The sequence below is a fragment of the Anser anser genome (genome assembly GCF_964211835.1).
Source record: "Anser anser genome assembly, chromosome: 12".
Classification (NCBI taxonomy): domain Eukaryota; kingdom Metazoa; phylum Chordata; class Aves; order Anseriformes; family Anatidae; genus Anser; species Anser anser.
This window is the reverse complement of record NC_139733.1, coordinates 9,780,852-9,808,421: the sequence shown is the minus strand read 5'-3', so window position 1 is coordinate 9,808,421 and position 27,570 is coordinate 9,780,852. Positions and strand designations below refer to the sequence as shown.

The 27,570-nt window shown below is 40.1% G+C and overlaps 1 protein-coding gene across 6 annotated transcripts in view; it reads right to left on the bottom strand.

The window, feature by feature from the left end:
* PRKCD (protein kinase C delta) overlaps nucleotides 1-27,570 on the bottom strand; it is a 68,937-nt gene that overhangs the window by 27,927 nt on the left and 13,440 nt on the right. For 2 of the 6 annotated variants that reach the window (XM_083796345.1, XM_083796350.1), the window contains exon 2: nucleotides 2,219-2,358. In XM_083796345.1, coding sequence (XP_083652471.1) covers nucleotides 2,219-2,333 — 115 coding nt within the window. In that variant the 5' untranslated portion in view covers nucleotides 2,334-2,358. Of the gene's footprint in view, nucleotides 1-2,218; nucleotides 2,359-3,585; nucleotides 3,799-10,514; nucleotides 10,693-10,737; nucleotides 11,259-27,570 lie in introns of those variants that run through there. The other 4 variants (XM_083796346.1, XM_083796347.1, XM_083796348.1 and 1 more) reach the window with 4 other exon arrangements.

Here is a 27,570-nt window from a genome sequence, read left to right as displayed (position 1 = left end):
CATCTTATTAAAAAAAAGCAAAACTTCCTGGAAACTCAAGGCAAAGTCTGCATTCATTCAGTAGTAACTTGCTCAATACCCTTTGCTCAATTGTGCTGCGCTATCCAAATGAGAGTAACAAGTAGCACCCTTTTACTTCTTTATTAGGGAATGCCTGCCAACAACAGCATTACAAATTACAACTTTCACAAGCACACCCAACTCTGCTTGCCAAAAGGCATTCTAAAATGCTCACAAACAGCCACCTGAGGACCTCCACCATTTCACAGAAAACTTGACCATTCCTCCTCTACTCAGTCAAAAGCTTTTATCTGGAAATTGGGGAACTTTGCAGACAGAGAACAAACAAAAAAAAACACACCAAAAAAATTCTTAGTGATCTAAACCTACTTATCATAAAGGCACACTTCAGCCATCATCCTTGGGAACATGAAAAATTGCAGCTATTTGCAGAACCTTTGACAGTAATTCACAGTTTGCAGAAGCAGCAGCAGTTTACAGACATGTTGCTAATACTTTTTGTTGGATTTTTAGAGGCGAGAACTATTTCAGTCCATCCACAGAAGTCTCCCTATTCTCATATCCCAATTAAGATCTGTTTTGAGCAGTTACTATACATGTTCTTACCTCACATAGAACTAAAAGAAGTTGCCTGAATTACTGGCAACAATTTCCAGCCTGACCACGCTGCTTTTGTAATTAAAATCATACTAATCAAGACTTGTCATGGATCACAACATCTGACTGAAAATGAACACTTCAATCTCAGAAAAGAACAGCCTTTAAAAACACTTCTCCTACCCCTTCTGAATGCAGGCATCCTTTATTTCTCTGTTAACACTGGTGGCTTCAAAATACTTGACACGTTTGCAAATTGGCTTAATGCCTAATCATTAGGCAAATTATTTTCTTTTTATATGATAAGCTTTTCCTCAATCATGCTTCAGCATGCAAATCGAACTGAAGTTATTATTCCAGATCTTGTCAAACTGATAATGGATGCATCAATTTCTTTTCCTGAGCGCCTCCCTTCCCCAGTCAGTCACCACTCAGGTACACGGCACCCTTCTCCCCCACTTTTCAGTGCTTCAATGATACATGCAAGCAGAGAAGAGAAATGGTGGGATGATTACACTTGTCAGGAGACATAAGCTGCAAAATTTTAAAGGGGATTTATTTAGACCACTTCCACCTCTCCATACATTCCAACAGGAACAACACTTTGAGCACCATTTCTTTAGAGGCTCTCCCAACACACAAAGAAACAGCTGCTTTGGAGCCTTTATCTAAACAAAAAGGAGATAGCTCAATCATGTTGTGAGGAAGAAGAAAATTCACCCCTTTTCTGCATTCTTTGGCATTTTGTGAAGCCCTAAAGACATAAGGCAGGATTTAAAAGGCCCTGTCCGACCCTGTACAGCAATTCCTAGGCTCTTCTCTCATCCTGTTTGGCTACAGTGACATATTTTAGGTAAATGTCTGAATCTATTACAAACCTTTTGACCAGATTCTGTGAAGAAGTGGTCTTCAAAGACTTAGGGCCTGATGAATACGGAGGTGCTAACAAGACCTTGGGTGCAAGTCATTCCAAGCAAATAATTCTGCCAAAATGCCTCAGTTACTATTGTAACCAATTATGTTTCTCATTAATATACCCATCCTCTAAGTCAATACAAACAGTGTACTGCTCTGTGCTTGAGGAGGGTATTCTTCAACCTGTTGCGGCTCAGATCCCTTTTCATGGCACTCCACAACTATCTTCCTTGCAGAGCACTTGTGAGTGCAGTCTGCTTCTTGCAGGACTGGAGAGAACAATGCTTTATTTAACATTTGCAAACCTACATCATACAAAACTCGCGATGCACCTTAACTTGTGCAAAAGTGACATTTTAACTGTTTCAGCTGCTTCACCACGTGTTTTGTGAATAGTTATGTGTTGGTGGTGAAGCGGGAGACAAGAAAGCTTGGACTTCGTTCTACCAAGTGCTGAGCACTCTTGCTGCTGGACAAGAAAGTTCTAATTAAGAAGCCTAATTTTATGTAGGGGGTAGAAACAACAGTCATTGTTATTTCTTGCATTCTGAAAGAAAAGCCCGTGTTGAAGTGCTTGGTGTGACAGGAACAGCAGCACTCGTTACTACTCACAGCCTAAGAGGGATTGCAGTATTTCTCAACAGTTTATTCATACTCAGAAAAGCATCACCCTTTGTAACCTCACCTGTAGTCAATGCCTCCTTCATCTTAATAGCACAGAAAGGCTGTAGTTGCTCCCCTTGATTCTGCACAGGTCCCAGCTCAAACGAGTTGAAAGATATCCTTAAGAAGGGGGCCATTGTTCACAGCAATGCTGATGCACACCTATGTGGAAAGAATAGAATAAAAGACTTGGTCTGAGACACAGGAGAAAGCAATACACAGTTCTCAGCCATCATAACCAACACAACCCATCCACTGAAGTCTGCAAGTCTTAAATTTGCTTTTGAGATCATAAGCTTAAGTAAAACTGGCATGCATTGAAACAAAAAACACGTTTGATCAAAGACTGAACTTAAGACCCACTTTTAACTGTATCCTGTTAAAAATAAGTAGTATTTATACCTTTGACTTAGACCTTCCTCAGTTTTTAATTGGCTGAGACCCTACTCATTAACAGACACGGTTACATGGACACTCTTATTAAAGAAGTAGTTCCCAAACTAAGAGACAGATTAGAACTCAAGCGGACAAACTGCATGCATTTCTTAACACATTGATGATCCTTTGATTTTTAATTATGGAGTTTTGTTACTATAAAAAACTAGGTTTTTGAGCCATTTGTATCATAGAATGTGTATATTTAAGTATCATTCGGTATGTTGGAACTTAAAGCTACATTGTATAAATGTTTAAAAAAAAAAAACACAAACCATCATGACTGGACCAAGGGCTGGGTTGGGAAACAAAAAGTGAGGAAGAATGGTTTTGTCTGTTCCACACATCCCTTTCCCAATCTCTCCCATAATGCAAGGTGCCACAAACACAAACAAAATTTATCTCTTAAAACTGTTTTTATATATATATACACTTTTTTTTTTTCCTTTGGGTGTATAAGGTTTTATTTTTCAGTTCCTACACAACCTCAAAAAGCTTCAGAATACCTAGATGCTTCAATTGCCAATCAAATCACAAAAGAAATGCCCTTGTTAATTTTATTTATAAAGATTATCCAAGAAACTATTGAACTATACACATAACTTCTGGACACTGCAGCAAAAAGCACTACTAGCTGTACAGTAAGGGTAACATGTTCTTAAGCATGATCAGGTAATTGCACTGCATATAACTACTTGGTCAACATTAACACGCTGAGTAATTGGTTCGTACATCATGAGTTCATGCTACTTTTTTTCCACTTAGACACTTAATGTGGAAAGCGATGTACCTTCCAGAGAATACCACCAAACCAAACCAAATAACAACACACAACTCCCTGCGTTGCTTTCAGGTGGTGCTGTACTACTCCTAGGACACATCACAGAGCTACTGATTCAAACTGTGAGACCCCAAACTTTGAAAATAGCCTTTTTTGAAGGTGGGAACACATACCAGACAAAAGGAGTAGGAAAAACTACAGCAGTACAGTGTCACTTGGTTTAACCCAAGACGCAAGAATCCTGCAATTTCTAAGTCAGCAACTGGTGTTTCACTGGTCTTCCCTCGTTCTCAAGAGCTCCTGAACTCAGAGCAGATTTCAGTTCACAGCTTGCAGCATGTTCAGCAATACAGCTAGGCTCTGTAGCTCGTATGTCAATACTTGTTCTGCGAAGCAAAAATGAGGTATTCAAAAGGTAAGAGAAAAGAGTCATTTGCTAGCAAGGAACGTTAAGCGCAATCAGAGAACGAACAGGTGCGATTAGGAGAAAAGTTAGCAAGGTAATAGGAAGAGATTACAGGAAAGAAAAAAAAGGGGCTGAGCTGGCCTTTTATCTGTAGATTGTTAACCAGCACTAGGAAGAGCAGTTCAAGCAATACTGCATATGCTTGTATTTTTTATTTTTTAAATGTTTATATAAAACATCAACCTGAGAAGCAATTAACATCCTTCTCATATCTTTTAAGGCCCAGACCAGTCATTTAGATAAGACTGTGAAATCGGTTTTTGGAGCAAAACAAAATATAGCTCCTAACACCATTATCTCCACATCATGCAGAATCTCCCTTTGTGGAAACCATTCTCAAAAAAAGGAAAAAAACTCTTACTATTTTCTAACATTTATTGAGCTGTTTTTAATTAACTGACTGGTTCCCTACCTTCTCTTCTGTAGGGTAAGACAAAGTTAGAAAGCAGGTTTAGGATTACTTGGCACTGCTGCTCTTCCCACTGAGCAACTAAGAGCCACCACTATAATTCACATTCCCACAGCCTGATATCCATACTTTCAGTAAAACAACAACCCTTCCACACTAATCCACTGGTTAAAATAGCTTGGAACACCAGTTGATGAGATTGGGGATCGAGATGACCCCACAAAGAGAGAAAATAGCTTCTGTAAAAATTAACAAATACCATCAGATACCTCCCTTTGACAAATGCAACAATGCTCATCAAGAGCTTTAACGAGGAACATATTTTAACTGCTTGAGAGACCTCATGCTTACTACACTCAGAACTACCCTCAAGTGACTAGCTATGTGACTTGCCAATACTGGATAACAAAAAGTTACTACTCAATGCAGACGCAAAAGAAGCCAGATTTCATAATCTTTTACCTCTGGGGAAACAGCTTTAAGACCCAGTTAGGCCATAGGTAGAAACAAGCTGGGTAGGTCAGCGTGCAGCTCCCACAGGAAATTTTATTTGACAGAATCACAGGACTGCAGGATAATTCAGGTTGGAAGGAAAAGCCCAGCTAGAAACCACAATTTCCAGTAAGTCTGGAATGACACTAACAAAAAATTGGAAGGCATCGACAACGCTAAACTAACAATTGCACTGATTTCACTCAAATTGACTCAAACTAACAGCAGTCCTGAAACGGAACACAAGGCTTGTCATTTGACATTTACTTCAACAGCAAATATACAGATACAATAGAAAGGGGTAGCAAAAGCACATGGACTTTATATAATCACACAATCTTCCTCATTTCTGGTGGCCTAATACAAAATCTACTTTGAAGGCCACATTTTCTACTCTGCTTCTCAAAAGCTGTTTTTCAGTTTTGACTATGGTTATTTGTTTTAGCTTCACAGTGCTTGGCTTCCGTGCAATCTCAAATTCTCACTCAGAAATGCAGTACTAAACACAAGCAATTAAAGGAGTTAAGACAAAACACCAAACCCCAGGAATTTCTGATGATGAGCTCAGTTCAAAGTTGCTATGAAGAAAACTAGAAATTACCTTTCCATTTAACAGAAAAATCTCAACAACTTAGTTTCACATAACAAACTACCTGTTCCTGCCAAGTTTCTCTATCCTTACACATTCTGCTTTTTTCAGAAAAGTAGAGATGTTCAGTGGTCTCATGTAAAATCTCACCATATATGATAGACTGTACTGTGATGCAGGGAGGTTAAGTGAGAAAGGAGGGCTTGGATTTGCTCCTCAGGTACATTTTCCAATCCCTGTCTATGCTAAAATACTGCAGTTGACATGTCCTGGCTGTACTGCTGTGAAAAAACAAAAACATACCTCACTAAAACTGTTTTTGGCAGCAAAGCTCCAGACACAGAGATTCACTTTAATTCAACAAAGTTTCTCAAAATCCCTGCAGAATGTGCTCATCCAAACTTTTGTCACATTTGAAAAGCAAAAACATCCAGAGCAATACATGCATTTTGTTCACTGCATTTTAGACACAAGCACCTCAGGTCTCCTCGACTATTTCCGAAGCGACTGAAAAAGTGTTGACTCTAGTTTTAAGAGCTGTATCTGTCAAGATCTGAACTGCTATAAAACAACAGCTAGGACATGGAGATTTTACAATCTACTCATATGACCTGTATTGCTGCTAAAAGTATTAAAGCCAAACTACTTTCCCTAAAGGGTGTGATATTATTAAAATCAAATAGTGGAAAAACTGAGATGCAAACTCCAAAAGTACTGCAACTCCAAACTACAGGTTCAGTATATCAAACAGTTTCAAAGTTATCTACAAGCTGAGAAAAAAAATAGGGGAAAGAATGCTTTAGTAGCATTGTTTTGTATGCAGTACACTGAGATGGCCACCCTGATTGTGCGCTCTCTGATGCTGTCCAGCACAATATTCCTTTCCTCAAGGATCCCCGACACACCCTACTGCAAGCTAAAGCTGTGTTCAACACCATCTGGAGTAGATTCTGTAAAATCCACAGTAACTTCCATGAAGCTTTACAATTGGAAGCTTTTGACTGTTCTTAATATCAAAAGAAAATCAATCATGTTACCATTGACTATAGTAAGCATGGAGAGATACTGAAAAAAATGAAACACCTTCCCCTCAATGCCAACATCTGCTGGGCGAACAAACGTTTAGTTTTCACTTGATTGTAATGCTTAGTTTTAAGGAAATCTTCTGGATAAATTCAATCTCAAAAAACTCCAAGGATAATTTTCACAATATTTGCTAGCACAAATTTCATATTACAGTAACAATCTTCTCCACAGAGACACAAGGGACAAAGGGTAAATTCTACAGTTTCTCTCCTTCCAACAGTGCACAACGACAACTGGGGACTCACGCTGCAGCTGAAGGCGTTACTTGTCAGAGTCCTTTGTTGCTACAACTCTTCCTTGTTGTAAATAGTGAGGACCAGTCACCTCAAACACAATCCAGAAACAAAGAGGCAGTTGTGACTTCTGCACGGAGCAGGAAGTAACATCAAAGCAGTGGAGGAGGAAACACCGACAGAGGCCAAGAACAGAACATCGAAGGGAATGAAAACTGAAAGGCCCAAAGAGAGAACAGGCTGCTCCATCACCAATACAGGTCTGTACGTCCAAGAGAAAAGCAAAGGAGATAACTCCTCTCTGATTTCCTTGTAGTAGTCTGAAAAGCAATCAAGTTCTGACTTAGTAAATGGATGTAAAGCAGCACAGAGCCATGTCTTTTCCCTGCTGTCTCACAAAAACGCTCCAGATGGCAAAAAACGTCTGCTTTCTGCTCAGTTCCTCACTGTGACCACTTCTGAGGACACAAAAATGTTTTGGAGAACACCAACACCAGCAGCCAGAATCAGTGACTGATGGGTGGTCATCCCTGAAAATATGCACCAATACTTTTTTTTTTTTTTCCTTTTTAAGATGCAAAAATATGAATTATTTCCAACTAGCAAGCATCTTTTTTTACACATGAGTTTCCTATCCTCCATTCTGGCAATGGACAAAAGGTTCTAGAAAGACAGCAATGAACTATTGGCTGACTTTCCTTTCCCCCACAGCACTTTCAAAAACATGGTGAAGAACCTGCCTCCTCTTTGTGTACTTCCTACAAAGGTGCTTGTACTGTCAGGATGATAACACAGGAAGGGCTGCAAGTAGAGATGCTGGACATGGGATTAACATCCTTCATCTGTGCATAGCACTAACGTGCATGTTTATGCTTTTATCATTCCCTTTTATGCTGCTTTTTGCTTACATTAAAGAATAACTCATAGGAAGCAGGCTGGCTACAGTGCTTGAATACCTCCCCCTTCACAGGTATTCTTTGAGCCGATCAAAATCCCATCTGCAAGAGAGGAGAAACAGTAATGGTGCTGTAGGACGTATCACTGGACCAAAGTAACAATGATGGTAATCACTGCTTAAGTTGCAGACTTGCAACTATTCTACAGAGAATTTTAGGAGGTTCTGTTGCAAGCCCTGGCTTCTATTTGGTGTTCAGTGGGAAGAAGTCAGTCTAAAAAGGAAGCCAGTTTAAAAAAGGTTTATTATATTTGCTGTTAGCAGCCTTGTCAAGAAGATACACTGCAGCACTCTTTATCAGCTGGACTTCCCTAAGGACTGCAGACTGTTGCATTGCTGCCATTCAGCTAAAGGCGGAGAAAGGTACTCACAGCAAACGCTGCGTCACTACACGTCGTGAAGCTGAACGCTCACAGATGCCAGAGACTGCAAAAAACATTACCTGCAGGTACTGCTTTCAAAACTTAACATCGACAGAGGGTTTGAAGAGCAGTCTCCAACACACAGGGCTGACCTCACATGCTGCATGTGCATCCCTGCAGGAAAAGGAGAAGCAACCAAAGCTACGGCCCCTGCATCAGCATCACCCCCGCTCTTATTTGGGTTCAGCCACTTGTTATTCAGGTTTAGCCACTCAGGTTACAACTATCTCTTATGGAAAGTTTTATTTACTTCAGTTACTAATTTGACAGATTCTTTTGTCTATGGAAACCAAGAGCAGTAATTAGATGCATGAGGCTTCACAGCAACTATTTTGATGAGCTATCATATGGAGAAGATTTTACAAACAAAATAAAATAGACCTTAAAATTAGAACCGGTGGACTATACTGATAAAAGCAAAATTAATTGATTAGGAAAAGCAACACACCTAATGGATTAGGAAATATTTAACAAAATGCAGCTACCTTCGGGAAGTCAAGCATGAAAAGAGTATCTTTAAAGTGGCCTAACCACCTACAACTTCTGCAGCAGTATTTCCAAAACAATGCATCTTCATAAAACATTTTGAAATAATTGCACCAGAGGACTATGAAAAGTGAGAAAAGATTGATGAGAAATTTAACACAATTCAATTTACTTGCTGTTAAATTTACTGACAAATATATATATATATATATATATGTATTTTCTGGTTCATAATTTCAAAATGATAATCCTGTACACTGAATTTTAGTGAAAGTTATATAAATTTTGGGGTCTGCTTTGTTTTTCAAATAGTGCATGCAGATTGGTTCACAATATCCTATAAATATAGCTTGAGAAAAATGTAGCTACCATTTCCTTCTTCCCTCCTCACCCCATTATTTTCTTTCAAATACTTCTGCTTTTGCTGGTTTGGACAGGACTAGAAACATGACATAATAAAATGTTTCATTATTTGTGTAGCAACAGCACGGGGAAAATCCATCTAGATAAGTCACGTAGCAAGAGATGTTTCCTGGGGTCTCTCCTGCTTGGCCAGAAGCACAGATAATTCCGAGTTTCCACACCTCTTTGGCACGTCCAGCAGTCCCCGAACTGCCTGAATTTATGGCTACTTTATAAGTGGTTGGTACTTCCCCAAAAAAACTACTTCCACTAATTCCCAAAGGCCAAAAAAAATAATTATTGGTGCTTTCCCTATCTTTATTATGACAAGCTTTTCACAATATGAGCATTAGAAACCTTTTACTGAACACGCCAACTCTAAATCTTGGAAGTGCAAACTCCTGAAAAGCTTGAGGAGAATGCAGTTAGTAAGCAAGGAAGATCTACTGCAGATCTGATTTTATCTTTTTTTTTTTTTTTTTTTTGGAAGACAAGCAGCCCGATTTATTTGAGCATATGAGAACATAAGATTAGCCCAATAACAACAGTTGACTGTTTTAAAGTGGTTTTTTCAAGTGCGTTGAGTAAGACAAATCTGGGTTCTACGCTAAAAGATCAGGCAGTTGAGGTAATTTTGGAGTCTGAAACAGACAGCAGGACAGGCTGTTACACAGCATATGCTGCAAGATAAAAAAAAGGCGTTTTACACTGAATGCCCTTTTTTGGAAAGGGAAAGGGAACATTCAGAGCACCAAAGTTGGCTTTTTTGATATTCCACAACTACTACTTGGGGGTGAGGAAGTACCGTCAGCTGCTTTTTCTATAATAGTAGAAATAGTAAGTTTAATACCTTTTTTTTTTACCCCCAAGTTCTCCTTCCTCATTGAAAGCACAGGACTACATAGTCAAAACGCTGTAGGCATGCTATTTTTCACCATTACCAAAATCAGTTCTGAAACAAGATTGCCAAAGAATCCTCTTCACTAACTTGAAGCACAAATACCAGACATTAGAAAGATGCAAGAGCAGAAACACTGCCTGATGCCCAAAGGCTTAGTTCATTACTTCTGATAGCGCGAGCTGACACCACTTGATAAGCAGTAACTGCAACAACACGGCTGGCTAGTCAGATGTTCCTGAAGCTCTGGGCGAGGGAACAATTCATTAATATCAAATCACATTCTGAAATAGGAGCATGTTCCAGATATTAGGCAGGAGGCAAACGCTGCTTCTATACACGCATATCTTGGTAGACTAATCAGGAAGCTTTTTTGGACAAGGGAAGTAACTTGAAGTTTGGGTGCTTTTTGGCAATTAAGTAACACAATTCCCTTCGTATGATAGCAAAACCTTATTAAGGTGAAAGGGATGAAGCTACCCCTCTCCTTCCCTTCGTTAGTAGGCTCTGGAGCCCCAGCTCCCTGCCAGGTCTGGCTCTGTCAGCAAGCAGACTCCCGGATGCCTCCTGCATGTCCCCGACCAGCTCTCGGCTCCCACTTCCTCAACTCTGTTCAAGGACTTTGCCTGCATTTAGTCAGCACAAGTAAATTGCAAAACTGTACCTCAAGTTTATCTTGTGAATACGAGTTCTCCAAAGGCAGCATGCAATTCTGCAAGAAGGCTCAGACTTTTCCTCAGACTTTTCCGAGACAGCCAGTAAGCACTGGGAAAGCTGAGCTACTCCTGCAGCCTGCAGGCGCAGCAAACTGGAGGAAGGTAGCCGAAGAGAATCCAGCATTTTGTACAGGATCTATTTAGCTATCACCATAACCATAAAGCAATCACCTCTTCCGCGTTCAGCTTTGGTACCAGCGCTTTTTGTCTTCTCGGGCATAACCATCACTCAGACAGCTATCAGCTCACGGTCTGCATGCACAAGGTTAAGTTTCCTCGTGCAGGCTCACTCCGGTGATTTCTGAAGAGCTCATTTTCTTCCTGTCCCACTTCTGAGAAAAGCCTTGGAATTATGTATTCACAGAGAGAAAATACCACTAACAAGTAATGAAGGCATTATGGCTGAAGATATTACATTTCAGGTCCTTTAAGACCGTTCTTGCCAGCAGGTTATGCAAAGCACTAAATATGCAGTGAGCGTCAATTAGTAGGTCCAGTCCATCAGAAACCTTTAAGGGAGGAGCTGCGCACCATCCCCACTCCCACTCAGTGTTTTCATCTAGGATTCAGTGTAACATTCTAGGTTTTCCTTCTGGTATATAACTATGCACACAAAACTTATTTTCTTCACGATTATAAATTCCCTGGAATTTAAGCTATATTTCCCAGACCAAGTAATACAAAGTGCCAACAACATTTTCAAATCAAACGTAAAACATGACACTTCGGCTAAGCTTTTACAACCCAAAATACATCTCCCATCTCTTCCCTTGACACAAACTGCAAAATATCATAAAGAGAGTATGCCGATTACTGCTTAAGAAAAAAAGGAAACTGGAATTTTGTCTTATTTCAAATGTACCAGGTTAATACTTCTATATCAAAAATAAAGAAGTGAAAAATGGAAAAAGAGAAATTGTGTATTTAACAGAAACAAAACAAACAAAAGAAAACCACAAAAAAGTCTTCTGAACATTGTAACTAGAGAACAGTTTTACTTTGGACTTTTGAAAAACACCAGCAGACTGTGCAGCGTAAGTGCCTCTTGCAGAGTACAAGCCTTCAAGCCAGAAATTTGCATTACCGCCAGCACTATGACCTAACCCTCCAAGTATCTGGAAAGCTACAATATTCATTAGCCAAGAGAACTGTATCATCATTCATACACACTGGAAATCTGCTGCTCAGATAACCTCGTCAGATGAAACCCATATTCAGTTCACGGATGCATGGTTTTAACCAGGGCTTTTAAAGTAAAAGGACACAAGATTTAGGAGCCAAGATTTTTGCTCATTAACTGCGTATTGAGTTGCAGGAACAGTTCCAATCCTCCCTCCTGAGTGCATTTGGCGTTGCTGGGGTTGGTTGTTGTTTTTTTTTTTTTTTTTTTTTTTTTGAGAAGCCATGTTTTCCCTGAGGGCCACAAACATTTAGTCTGCTTCAATCAGACGGGATGAATCTGCCTTGCTGAGTACGATGCTTCTCCTCCTGACTACTTCAAGACTCTTTGCCATAGGCAGGAATCATCCTTTTATCCTCTTTTTTTTTTTTTTGTATTACCTAAAATATGAAGGCCAAAAAATATGTCAGAAATATAAATAACCAATAAACATCCACTTAATCAGACTTTTTGGTTTAATAACTGAAAATAAACAGTGAAGCCATAGAGGGATATTTGCATTGCTACTTATGAAAGAATCTCTCATCTTTGTAACAAAGAGATGAAATAAGCACAACCAAGTGACACTGGGGTATGTACAGGTTGATGCTAAATAATGAATGATTGATATGGAGAAACTGGAAAGGAGTAAGTGTAACTGAAATTTATTTTTAATTAGAAGTCTTTGCTCCTCCTGTAACTTCAAATCTCCAGCTAAGATTTCCAAAAGCAGGAAAATGGAATCACAACTGCTTTTCAACTTCTCTCTGAGTCATTTTCTAGAGGAAATGAACATTTAAAGCTCTACAGTGGAATGGGCATTCCCAGCTAAAATATATACACAAAAATATGGAGAAGGCTTATTAACAGCAAGGTCAATGAAAGCATATGGGGTTGTTAAGAGATACTTGGGTTATTTAAAAGTAGAACAGAGTTTACAGTACAAGTTATAGTGTAAACTCAGGGTGAGATGATATATTATTTAATACCAATTTTATTCCTTCCTTTTTAATCTACAAGATAAGAAGTTAAGAGCAAATTTTTATTTTTGACCTCTGCCTGAATTTTGTGGTTTAAACAGATAAACTCCACACACCACAACAGCTCAGATGCTGTTTTTATTAAAACACTTTGTTATGTGTCTATCAGCCGTATTAATTGATCTCTGACTAAACAAATAAAACACATCATTCTAGTACCCTTACTGAGGAAGAAAACGCTTAAATACTGACATGTCTGTGACACAATACAGTAAACAAGAAAGAAAAACTGAACAAAAATCCCTGGAGCTTTAGATGAACCAGAATCTTGTTTGAAAAGACAACCACTGCATACTTGGCTATTTTGAGTTTTGAGAGAGCAGAATTTCTCCTATGGGATGAGTGCTGTCAAAAACACCCTCTGGCCACCTTCCAGAACTGCTACTTCTACTCCTTGAAAGATCCAAACTTCTGGAGAACAAGCACAAATCAAATTATTAGATGCATAATGGTCTGTCATGACTTTGTCCAGCTTCCACTCTAGTGCTCATCCTACTAATCTTGGAGAGTCATCTAAAAATGAGATGTTTAGTTTCCATAAGCAAAACACTTTGTACATACATACATATAGACAGATAAACCCACACACAGAAATATAAAACATATACTCAAGAGCTTCCCTCACCACTGCAAGTCAGCATCTGTTCTATTACGTTATCGGGTCACTGCACTAATGAGCACCCTGAAAAAACAACATACAAACTTTGTAATTTGAATGAAACCTACTCGCAGAAGGAAAAGACATATGCTACTGACACGTAAGGGTATCTGTAGATTGCCCCAAGAAGTAACTGACACAAACTGTGCTATGGTTCTGCTCCCACGTCCCAGTTAGTCCACAGAAGCAATGGAGTATGTAATGATTTTCCTACAGACAAGCTTTCCTGGCTCATTACGGCCTATCATTTCCTCCATCACTAAATGGATAAATGAGTTAAAGTCTTGGTTACTTTCCCTGCACCTTTCAAGTACGTCTGACTTTCTGCTGCACATATTCTTCTGCCACAGAAGTGCTCCTCTGTGCTAATTCTGATAGCAATCTGTAACAGTTCTTGCTAAATCACTGCTATCGCCAGATACCACCTTGTGTACCGTGTTGTGGTTGGGGAACATACCATGAGGGATATGCCATTTCTGTTAGATCGTGAAGCTAAAAAGGACAGCGTATGGCTGCTACTGACACAGACATATTCAAGAAGAAAACCAAGCAGCTAAAAACCGCAATGCCGCTAAGGCAATAGCATGCACCACTCGTACAGTGCTTGGCCCAATCTTCAGGGTGCGACTGTATTTTTAAAAGGGACAGACAGCATAATGGGAAGAAAGCAAGAAGGGGAGCGAAGCACACAGACCAACATGCTCTTAGCGGTTCCAAATGCAATGTTCCCACTTGCAATTAGAGAAGATCCCTTTCTTAACTCTCAGCATGGAAAGACTCTCAGCATGTCCCCAGGCAGCGGAGCGGGAAATTCGCTTTCCCCATGGTGTCATTTGTTTGAGTGGATCTACCCTGAACGGTCTGCCTAGTCCTGCCTCCAAATCTTTCCTCTGTGTATTAGCTCTATCCATACCGTCTTGATTCTTTCCTCCTTGAACGCCAAGCAGCTCTTTCATGCTATTTACTCTGCAGCTTGCTTAATCACCCCAGCACTTTGTATATCCGAAATACCTTTCGCTTCCATGCGGCGGTGGCCACATCTTCAGTCTCAGCCGCTGACACAGCTCACATGAGCGAGCAGGGGATGCTGGCACGTAGCTCTCCCGCTGCTTACCGCCAGCCTCACCGCCAGCACAGCTCAGCCCCAAAGGCTCCTTTCTGCCTGACGGTGCTCAGCACCCCGCTGGCCACAGGGAGCTGGCGCTTCCCCGCAGCTCTGCATGTTTGCTCACGCTACAGGACGCTAAGTACATAAATGCTGTTCTAATATTGCTTTTCCGTGTCAGCAATTACTGCCGAAGCCACAGACATGTTATGTGACCAGGACCAAGAGGGAAGCCACACAACTGAGAAGAGGCAAGTGGATGTAACCCACTTCTGATGAAAAGTTGGACCATGTCATAGATAATTTGAGAGTCCTGTTTAGAGTAAACAAAACCAAAATCAACTTTGGCCCAATGAATAAACTCTGTGGGAAGGAGATGCAGAGCGCTACATTTCCAGCTCTAATACACAACCCCACTCTGCCTCTGTGGGAATATTAAAAAAATAAATATTTACTCTGAACTGCAACACAGCTATGCTGAAAACTGTATTTGCCTGTATGGTGAAAATTTTTAATTCAAAGTAGTTTTAGTTTTGTAAATCTAACTTTTATGTTCATATAACAAATTTCCTCATGCAAGACGCAGTTCTCTAATTAGAACATTAGTGGTTAGGGTCCTCTTAACTGCTCTAAAATTAAACCTAAAAATAAAAATAATAAACCTAAAAATAAAGCCACAAAATTTATCTCTGTCAGAAAATGCCAAAATCGGGGTGAGTGGGTGGTGGGTGGGAGGGAAGGGGGGGGCACTTAAAATTAATCTGAGGAAATGCGAAAGGGAAAAGGAACCTCATAATTCTCTTGTAGCTGTCAGTGCTCTGTGCTCATTTGTGGTGTGTAATGATAAACACTGGTTATTGGTTACGATATACAAATATATACCATATGAACAGAACTCATAACACAAAGAACAAGGATCATTTACGTAATTATATCCCCATTCAAAAATTTTGTTCTGCTGAAGTTTGAGGACTTTTTTTTCCCAGTTTTAAAATGTTCAGAGAATATTTGCATAAAGAAATCATGATACTTAATATATATTCAATAAGTACAATAAAGTTTGATATAATTTTGACTACCAAACATATACAGATATGTATAATAGTGCCCTGGACAAAAGGCATTATTGAACTTCCATACCTATGCATAAGTGAAACTGAGAATAGTGTTTCAGCTGCTACTGATGGAAATACAGTACAATGCACATTTACAATGCACATTCCTGTACTTGCTTGGCAGTTTTATATAAATATTTCCCTTTTTGGTTAGTAACATGGATGTATAAAAAATTACACGTAGTAACAACTTACACATCTCAAGAAAATGATACAGACCATTCAAGCTGCTTTCATTTCCCTTTCCATTTTACAGGAGAGGAACTGTAAGAACAAATTGCTGACTTCAGACATTACCCGTAAGGACTATGCAGATGTCTCTGGAATACCAAAGCCTGCATCTGTGCTGCTCTGCCCTTCTTTATAGGGCAAAAAGTTACTTAGAAAATAAAGCAAATACTTCTCAAGAAAGAAATAGAAAAAAATGGTGAAGGCAGATTCCTTTTTTTGTCATTGCAAATAAGCTGAACACTTTTTTTGAGCAACTGCATTCATTTACAATGGAAGATAGAATCACAGAATGGTTTGGGTTGGAAGGCACCCTTAAATATCATCCGGTTCCAACCCCCCTGCCATGGGCAGGAACCAGCCCAGGTTGCTCAAGATAGACAGAAGACACCCAGCTAGCATGAGCAAATTAGGTGAAACTGATAGCTCCTTAAAAAAAAAAAATGGTGCTAACCATACTCTTATCAGCCTGTGTTAATACACTGTGTTAATCACACTGCAAATTGGATTTGTATATTGACCTTTCTCTAAATACATAACATTAACTAAAAGGCTCAGTGCAGCATCAATTAACGTTGGCAGACCTGTACAGATGGGGACATTAGGAGTTACAAGAGTTTAAATCCATAGTTATTCCAGGCTTGATTTAAATTTTCTAAGGTTGCTACCTCTGAAAGACTCAGAGACAAACATGTAACAAATGGCACAAGTATTCACTGCTGATGTGCAATGGTGCATAGCTCTGGCACTGCCCAAGAAACAGAGAGTTCACCCAACTTAAAAGCTGGCCTGAGAGGTTCTGGAGTTTCCACTCTCCAAACAGAAAACAGTGAGATTCTCCAAGTAATTTGCAGTAGCAAGGTTACAAGACAGTTAAATGTTCTCTAGCATCAACTACTGAAGTCACAACAGCTACATAAAGAAATGGTTATTTCAGATCCTTGTGCAGGCTTAGAGGAGCACAGTGATATATTTATGATCTTGGCATGAGAGAGTCAAAATGACTTGGTTCAGACTTGTAATCCACTTATTGCTGACCTCCATGCCCCCTTTCCGGTTTCCTAACAACATTTACCTACTAGAAAGTTAAGCTACCCAAAGGGTTTGAAAAAGGCTTGTCTAGAAGCAAGATGACATCATATCCAAGGATTATAATCTGAAGTCTTAAAAGTCTAAAGTTTTACGACTTCTTTCAAAAACAATCAGCAAGGAAAGTCAATGTTGTACTGTAAGGAAGGTGCCAGGATGGCCAGTTATAGGTTCCCAGCAGCAATTCTACTTTTGAGGCAGAGTTACCAAACCTATATTCAGAATTTAAATCAACAATCTTTCAGTAATTTTGGGAAGATGCATTATGTAACTAGGTTAATTAATTTGTTCTTATGATTAGACATGAGAGAAGAGTATTAGGATTCTTCCTTGATATGAGCCATTCTTGCAGAAATTCCCAGCTTCCTCACTTACTCATAAGCCAAGGGCCACCAGTGCTGACTAAGTAAGCGTATAGCTCAGAATTGCAGGGACAGGTAATCTCCCATTACAAGTACTCATTAAAAGTTCCAGACATGAAAGTCCTTTTTTTTTTTTCAGATCTGAAACAAAAATCAGCAAACTTGGAGCTAAGAGTAAGTCGAAAACAACTGCTCTGAATTTCCAAGTAGCATTTCAAGGCACCTGTAGACTGCCTACTCATCTCTGAGACAAGTATCTATACAATTAAGCAAGAATAATCAACAGGCATGTTTTTCAAAAGCTGTTCTTTTCAAGGGCCCTGGAACAAGTTTGTTCCACATGGCCTGAAAACCAAAAGTGATTCTGTGATCGTGGTAAGAGCAAAAAATATTCCTACTAAGTTAATAGCTAATTAAACTATTTAGAGCTGAATATATTGATAACCTATCATAAAGATTATTTAAAACTTTGTAGCAGCTAACAAAATATAGTAAGAATTACCATAATACTGTTTTTAAGATGGTATCATGCTAAATGCAAATGCTTGGCCCTCTTCAATTTCTTTCACAGATTTTAAATGTAAATCTATGAAGATCACTTTTTAAAAACATTAGTGGAAACCACTGACACTCCAAATGTTTCCTAAGAAAGATTCCAACATCCTCTGAAGCCCAGAGCAATTCAATGGGCTTGGTGGGTGGCTGGGCATTGGAACCAACCAAAAGGATGATCTGGGGAAAAACTGAAGGGCGCGTGAACATAACTGAGTGCTGGTATTGGATGCCACGACTATACGTCAAGCTTGATGGAGATGCACCTTAATTGATGTCGTAGCACCTTAACTGACAAGTCCTCAGTTTATACCATGCAATGTTTAGCATAACCTACTTATATAAAACTGCTACCCCTGAAAAGCCCAAGTTTCCTTTACCAGTACCTGCACGCTAAATAACACTAAGTATACATAGCTAAATATAAGGACTGATGGAGTATGGAAATACCAAGGGAAGTAGGAAAAAAAAAAAAGCACATACATTATACTAGAAAGATAAATTTATTTTACGATATTCTGTTCCTGATATAACAACCAGCATTAGCAAACTACATTTTCGCAAGAGTTTCTTAAGCTATCCACTTAGCCACCTGGCTAGAAGGTGTCTGTAGAGAGTCTTTATCCAGAACAGATTGATGGCAAGACCAGGCTTAAAAACATACCATTCTTTTCTCCTATTCCTTACACACGAGCAAAGAATTATTTTGATCGAAGTTTCACAACACCTCGTCTAAATTCCTTACATTGAGGAACACTACAGCTAAGGGTCTTCATTTTTTATTCTGGTACAAACACCTAGCTTGCCTTCGTTTCAGCAGGCATCTCTCAAACAGGAAAAAAGAGCATCATTATTTCAGGTTTCACCATCCGTAGGACTCCCTACAAACAACAGTGACTGAAACCTCACATCCAAAAATAAGCAAGAACACGGAGAGATTAGATTATATAGCAGTAATCAGTGACTTCTGCTACTGCAGAGGGAGGGGTTAGTATCCATAAAAGGAGTCAAGGTCCCAAGAACTGTACTGTTTTCCCTTGAGTTTAACCTTGAATGCACCAGGACCTTGAGCAACCCTTGAACTCCTCTGTTCCTTAGTTAGCCCTAATAAACACATACTTGCCACAGTGTTTAATTATGAAGACTGGAGATGCAAACTAGAATATTTTGCATGGAAGAAATTTGTTAACACCAACTCTCACCTCAACTTGCAACAAAGCAAAATTACTTGGGTTGAACTAACCCCACAAACCCCAATTACATGGAAGAGCCTGTATTTTAAAGTCGAGACTGTCAGTCACAGCCACGTCTGCAGAACTGTCACAGGCCATGTAACTGGTGGAGGAATCACAGCGAGAGTGGTAGCACTGGAAGCTCTGCATCAACCAGCTGTCAAAACACAGTGCAGCTCTATGGGAACACACCAAACATTCCCAGACACTCTGCCTGTAAGTTTACAAACACTCCACAGTAACATCTAAGCATCTACCAGGAAAGAGATGCTCAGACACTACACTGAGGGCCAACAGTATAAGTAATGCAAAATATGACTAAGATCAGCTAACAGAGATAAAGAACATACTTAAAAACGTAGCTCTGTAAGAACTCAAGATTGTTTCCTCAGTGCTATCTGGTAGCTGAAATGAATGTTGTGGACCACACGGTGTGCAGACAGAAGTCCGCAACAGCCAACCCACGAAGTAAAGTGGAGAGATGTAGATGCTTAGCAAATGACTCAAACATGTTTGGAAGCCAAAAGGGTAAAACAGCTTAGAAAGCTGCATGACAACTGTGTCTAGAAGGGGGGCAGGAAAAAAAAAAAGCAACAGGTGGGAGGGAAAGATGGAGAGGAACTTAACAATTACGACTTTTGTTGCTAGCTTTCTCCCCCATTTCCAAACAACAGGTCTTAATCATCCAGGGGACAGACTTTGATGGCCTGAATTTGGGGACATGGACAACACATCTAAGATCCATCACCAACAAACTAGCAGACTGCAGGCAGTGAGTTCTGGATTACAGTAAGCAGAGATTTTTGTCTGCTTGCATTTATCAACTGACAAGCCCTTAAGTATATCTTAGAAGAATTGTTTTCCTCTCATCACACCTCAGCTAGCAACTATCACTTCAGGGTTTAAATACTACATTTTGCAAAGCTTAGAGACATAAATATTCCTGCTCAAGTAAGCTAGGGGAGTAGACAGGAACATGCAGTTTATTAGGAAAACATAATAAAGAACAAAGCACCATGACTGATGCGATGTTTAAAATTTTTACCTGGTAACTCCTAGTTCCAGAACATAGGCCATTAAGCAGTGTGGGAAAAAAAAAACAAAAAACATTGTGCTACAACTTGGCAATCACGCACTCCACGATTTAAGGGAATAAATAACTCATGTGTTAAGTGTTTCGACCTTAAGATATTGCCAACTTCATTTCTCATGCTCCTCGGAGGTGGCGACATCCCTGTCAGGATGCATTCCAGGGACCATGATTAGCTGCTTCACTTGAGCTCCTAAAGAAGTGCATGTCTTCTTAGGAGGAGGCGGATGCCAAGACACATGCCAGGAATGGATGTGCTGGATGAAACAGCCCTGAAAAGGATCCCGGCTCTGCAGCAGTTTAAGTAAAGCCGGATTGTATGGCCTTTAAGCTCATGGACTGGAGAGAAGGGATGTTCCTGCTGCACTAAGGGGAAGGATGGAAAGGAGTGGTCCTGAGCTGCAGACTAGGAAAACCCCCAAGAGCTGTTATGTGCCTGGTATGCCCCTTCTGGCACCAGACAGGCTCACTTTACTGTGCTCTGACACATTCATAGAAGGCACCAAACCGTAACACCCTAGCACACTGCTGCCCCAGGCAGCTACCATCATCCCCAAGCCCAATTAGGCAGGCTGCCTGCAGCCTTCAAGCCCTACATAAATCCCAGAATCTACAGGAACAGAAGATACTTTGCCTTTGTTTTCTTCTTCATCTTTGTTCAAAGGAATGAGTGGAGAAGTTTATCTTTTGCCTTCATCACTCATCTTCCTGGCTGCAAAAGTCTATTCATGGGATTCTTCCCTGTCCAGCCTTGCTGTCCGAGTTCTGTTAAGCTCCAAAACCTGCAACTGTGGCTTCTAGAAGCATTTCTAAGCAGGGGAAAATAACATAAGTTTTAGAAAAGATTAATAGAAATAATGAAATATCTATACCTATATAAATCTCAAATCACTTTTGCTCACTTTTGCTGAGGCCTGAAGATTTCTATCAGGACTTGACACTTCTGGAACTTGAAGTTCATTAAAGTCACTTCAGTTGATCCTGGTTTTTTGCTGGACACATTTTACATGCAGCCCATAAGGACTAGATTTTTAAAATAAAAGCTTAAGTTCAAAGCTTCACAGTACTCTCATCTAGACATGTGCCATTTGCTAAGGCAAGAACAAGTTTAGATTTTTAGAGCCTGTAGTGTTGATGTCTCACAATGCTGGACGAAAACATTTTTGCATGAAAAAATATTTAAAATAGAACCAAGTAATATTGAGGTTTTTTGGAGGATGTGAGGAACATCACAGCGCTACAACCATTCTTTACATTTATAGTGTGTTGCTGATGCAAAAAAAACCTGCGAGGACAAGCTAACTTCAGCAGCAGCTCCTTCTGCTGATCTTTTCCCCCCATAAATGCTCCATTTCAATAGTTTTTTTGTTTGTTTGTTTTTTTGTGAGGGTGACAGGGGGCTTTTGTTAGGAACAAAATTATATAACAGCAAACCATACATTACAGGATTTTTTAATCTCCCACTTGGTGCTGATTATTGTTTGAGCTATGGTATTTCGTTAGATGGATCACTGGCTCATTTCCAAATGATAGTTCCTCTTTTGCCAGGAAGCTGAAGAAAGATTGTGCCTTCTGAGAAAATACTGGACAACTTTTCTGGAAGCTGACTGACACTTGATTGCGTCTATTCCACATGTATTATTTGAATATAACAAATATTTCAGTGTGGCACCAGATAAAAATCTGAATACAAGCAGACTAACCTCTACAAGCACATAGTTCTATAAGAGTACTTCTCTTCCTTTGAAAATACATTTTTGAATGATGAGACAGTAAAAAGATAGTATAATGCAGAAGTAGTTAATAGGTAGTTCCCATGTTCTATGCTCTTATATATACAACTGTGAATTAAGTTATGACCTCTGTCACCAAAATGATTCATTCAAAACAGCAATAATAGCCTCTGACATGCATTGCAGGCATGACTGCTAGCAAACTCCACTGAAGTTGCTTAACTTCTCTGATTACTAGACTTGTTTTCAGTTACTTACAACCATGCCTAAAACTAATCACCACATGAAAGTTCCACAGACTGGTTTTCTGCCTCAAAGGGGCAGGGTGTTTTTAAAGTTTCACCCAAAACAACTCAGCTCTTTCTTAGGACAGGGCTAGATGTCAGACGTCACCTGGGATGTACTTTGAAATCACAGGTATAATTAAAAACAAAATACGAGATTAGCATCTGAAATAAATGAGAGTTCTAGTTTTCCTGTAACAGTTTCCCTCCCTTAAAATGAGGATGATTCCACGTCTCAACGACACGCCGACTGACTCAAGTTTTTGCAAAGAATGTAAAAAACAAACAAACAAACCAGAAAATTACTATCTTCAGAGCAACAGTTTAAGCAAATACAAATAAAAAAAAAAAATTAATCCCAGAGAATTAAAGGATGAGAACAAAACCCACCCAGCTACCTGCAGCCTTCATGCACTAAGGAAGGAGGTACCATAAAAACTACAGCCTGCACCATGAACATATCCAGAAGCTGGCCCAGATGTAGTTCACATATTAACCTTCATTTGGGCATTTGCCAACATTTCATAAACTCATTTTTCTAACAAGTGATGGGAGTCATAACCAATATACATACACTGTCTGGAGTTGGCCTCATTTTGGCCTAGTGGGTCCCGCCAACGAACCATGAAATAAAAGGACCTGTTCTACCAGAGGGCAGGAGGACAGAATTTTTTTCACATTGTACTCCTTGTTCCCAGTGACCTTGTTAGGCAATTATCTTCCTTTATATGCGGAAATCTGGAAGCTTGCCACTTCAAATAGCTGCATAATAAATGAAATAGTTTGTCTGCCAAGAGCACTCACCCATCATACCTGTCTTTCACACTTGGCAAGGATTTCCTTCTTTCTTCTAAAACTCTTGGATATAGGCCGCATTTAACTATGCTCAAGCAAGACAGAAACAGTCACATCATCAGCTTGGGATTTTTCCTTGAATACATGAGGTAACAGATGAGTAATGTGCTAACCCAACAAGCCACCAGATTTGTCTTTTTCAGCACAACAATCTTCGCTTCCTGCCTGTTTCTAGTACAGCCTAACTGCAAAAATTTAACTTAACTAATGTAATTCAAATAATAAAGAACAAAATAAAAATTCTGCAGACTCAGTGTTTACCTCTTTTTCTTTTTTTTCTTTGGTAGTATCTTCTCAGACATACGAGTTTTCTTTTAGATAGCCTACAACTTTTGAGACCCAGTCTTTGGTAAATCTAAGTCACACTGACAGAGTCCATTCAGGAAGCAGACGCAGTGTGTGTACCTGCCAGGAAATAGTAGCTGACAACTGAGCAAAACCAAGAAGAATCCATCTAAATGAGCCTTGTAAATTGAAAACTTTTCCTGCTTTTCCAGATAAACTGGGCACAGCCCAAGGAGACGAGCTTTCCACACTGTAAATGGAGCAACAATCAACGTGAACTGCACGTTCCTCATTCTCTCGAGCACTTGCACTTTAGTCAAGAGCAATTATTTAGTGATATGGTTTAGTGGAGGTCTTGTTAGTGTTAGGGCTGAGGTTGGACTAGATGATCTTGGAGGTCTCTTCCAACCTAGACAATTCTGTGATTCTGTGATTTGAAATAGTGCATGTGGCTCTTGACAAAGAGGCACAAGCTTCTTGCAAGTGCTATAGCTTTATTGCACCAAGTCTCCTGAACTTGGACAACTACAATATGAACAGAAAACATGTCGGAGGGCAGACAAAAGAGGAACCCTTATGTTTTATAAGGGGTGTCACCAAGAATCCTTCCCTTGGTCACAAAGAGCAAGCCCAGAGGAAGAATGCGAAATGATGAAACCTTCACCTTCATAGAGAAGAGTTAGGAGTTCGCCGTAGATACAACTTTGCAAAATGAAGTAAAGCAAGCAGTACTTTAACAGAGATCTTTCTGTTCTGTAAGAAGTTATATTAGCCCCTGAGAACGGTCAGGAGTTTGAATGCTTCCACAAGCACTGGGGAAGAAAAAAAATACTAAAAAAAACTACAGTTCAAAGCCTGTAGTTAAGTTTCAGCCAAACTCTGGAGCCATAACAAATGCTTTGTAATCTGAAAAAGATTAGAAGGCTGCCATTTTAGGGTGTTCCTGTGAGTGAGAGAGAAACGAGAACACATTAAAGGTCCAAAGTATACCAGCTAAATAAAACTCAATTTGTTATATACTCCAAGATGACACCCTGCCCGATGAGCTTTATTGGAAAAAGCACATTGAGTCCAGCCAACATTTCCCCGAACAGGAAAACCCCTGCCCTGCATATCAACAGCAAGAGAAGCCAAAAAGCGTAACAAAGATCCTTTCAAGCACAGGAAAATCTAACTAAGAAGGACAAAACAGCCACTGTGAAAGAACCAAAACTTCCATACCCTGAGAGGTTTTGAAAGGTGGGGTTTTATAGAAATACATTAGTTTATTTGTATACCCTTACACCTGACACTAATGTCGTACCAGTTCTTCTAAAGTATTTCACTAAACAAAACTATCCGGAGCCGCCACAAATTCAAGGCAGGGAACTGTACGCACTTGCAGACTTGTTTGATCGCAACGTAGTTGCTCCATATTTCACACCAAGTATCCAGAGCTCTGTTGATTATACAAAGCATTTTCCTTTTTTCTGTAAAGGGAAAAGCCTCAATCTATAAGCTACTTCTGCATATCAGCTCACTGTGCTATTGCCTGCATTGCTAGCTGATGAAAATACACCCACTGGAAAGGTTAATACATAACTTCAGCAACTAAAAGAAAATAAAAATTTCTTCTTTGAAGAGAGTCATACAGGCAAACTAATTATTGTGACAGATCCTGGAAACATCAGATTGCAAACTGCAGGGGACCTTACAGTAACACACAACAGATTCAGTTCAGAAGAAAGGAGAAAAAAGAAGTGGGAAAACACCCAAACATCCTCATCTCTTCAGGCTGCCTTGAGAGACTTTGTTCTGGGCAAAATGCACCTTTTTAATCACATCACATTTTTCCTCCAGAGTTTTATCATCCACTGCTGAATAAATTAGATACTAAGGTCACACACATTTTCTGGGACCATTAATTTGGGTTTTCTCCAAAATTTGGACACCTGTAAAACCAGCAGTTTTGCTATAGCAAATTAAGGGTACAGAAAGACAACTTAATGACTGATCTCAAATATTCATTAAATTGCAGTATACTGCATCCTGCTAGCATGTCTGCTGGCATTGGTTATTTGTTTTAATAATGAACTCTCTGTGGAAAAGTAAGTTTCCTAGGAACTCGCATGAATTGCCATGAGTCTGTGGAAGGAAAAAAATATCAGAGAAAATAAAAGTAACCCAGAAAAAGCTTTAGACTGTTTGCTACTTACATACCATTTAATCACAGAAATTACACTACTATGTATCACAGAAACCACAGGGCAAAGAAAAGAGCAAGGTGAATGACAGAAAAACAAAGTTTTTTGGAGTTTCTTGATTTACCGGTTTCACTGCAAACCTTCTCTGTAAAAAATCTCATTTAGAGACAAAAATACTGAACAGAAGCTGGATCTTCGGCAAAGCACAGGACTAAAAGGCATAGGATAAGAAAATGGATCATAGGAATACAAAATGAAAAACGAAAGGAGAGTTTGAAAGAATTCTGTGAAATATGACCTATTAAAATTAATATCACCAGAAGGTCATGTGAAAATCAGTTTGGAAAAAGTACAAAATTTGAGGTCTCTAATTCCTCTCATGCTTAAAGCAGTATCAAAATTATGTTTTGAACTCATCAACTTTAATAACAAAGTAATTTTGTTTGTTTTTTCTTCTTTCTTGACAAGTGTCCCCCAACAGGTGCAATGCTACTGGTCCAAACACTTGCAACAAGAGAAAATGCTTGCCTTCATTGACACTTAACTCAAATAGGCTGTTTGGCTAAAGCCTGGGAACCTCCATTGCTGAACCACAAGCTTACAGCATGAAGTAAGGCATAAATAAACCTTTATGTTCAATGTCAATGATAGTGCTATTATGCCAGCTAAATTCTGACCATACTGGGATCTTAGTGTTCACATCTGGTGCAACATAAAAACTGGTTTAACTGCTTTCAATCTGTTTTTCCTCAAATATTGTTCAAAGACTGGTGAACCCAAGTAATTCAAGTCACTATCTAACTCCTTCCTGATATGCTGGGCTGTACGGTACTTGAGTATGCGTAGGCAAACTGCAGTCCAACAGCATTAGATAAACTTGGTCATTTTTGCGATAGAAAAAGCCTGTAGGCAGAGCAAAGTGCAGAGGTTTCTGGCTTTTGCATGGGCCGTGAAGTAAAACAGTGTTTTGCTTTCCCTGCTGGGCCACTTCTAGCACTGTTGGTGCTGGACGTAACTAAAAGTGCGTGTGTCGATCTGCTCGAGGGCAGGAAGGCTCTGCAGGAGGATCTGGATAGGCTGGAGCGATGGGCTGAGGTCAACTGTATGAAGTTCAACAAGGCCAAGTGCCGGGTCCTGCACCTGGGCTGCAACAACCCCAAGCAGAGCTACAGGCTGGGAGATGAGTGGCTGGAAAGCTGCCTCGCCGAGAAGGACCTGGGAGTATTGGTGGATAGTCGGCTGAATATGAGCCAGCAGTGTGCTCAGGTAGCCAAGAAGGCCAACGGCATCCTGGCCTGTATAAGAAGCAGTGTGGCCAGCAGGGCTAGGGAAGTGATTGTGCCCCTGTACTCGGCTCTGGTGAGGCCGCACCTCGAGTACTGTGTTCAGTTTTGGGCCCCTCGCTACAGGAAGGACATGGACGTGCTCGAGCGAGTCCAGAGAAGGGCGACCAAGCTTGTGAGGGGTCTGGAGAACAAGTCTTACGAGGAGCGGCTGAGGGAGCTGGGCTTGTTCAGCCTGGAGAGGAGGAGGCTCAGGGGCGACCTCATCGCTCTCTACAGTTACCTGAAAGGAGGCTGTAAAGAGGTGGGGGTTGGTCTATTCTCCCACGTGCCTAGTGACAGGACGAGGGGGAATGGGCTAAAGTTGCAACAGGGGAGTTTTAGGTTGGATGTTAGGAAGTACTTCTTTACCGAAAGGGTTATTAAGCATTGGAATGGGCTGCCCAGGGAGGTGGTGGAGTCACCATCCCTGGAGGTCTTTAAAAGACGTTTAGATGTAGAGCTTAGGGATATGGTTTAGTGGAGTACTTAGTGTTAGGTCGGAGGTTGGACTCGATGATCTTGAGGTCTCTTCCAACCTAGAGAAATCTGTGAATCTGTGAATCTGTAAAAGGATGAGGTTCATCTGCCACCCCCTCAGACCCCTTGACATCTCTCACTGGTGCAGCTGCAAGCCCCGTACGCTGCTGCAACATCCCCCGAGCACCACGCCAGCCTCATCACTGCTGCCCGTTTGGTCCCCTCTGCTGAC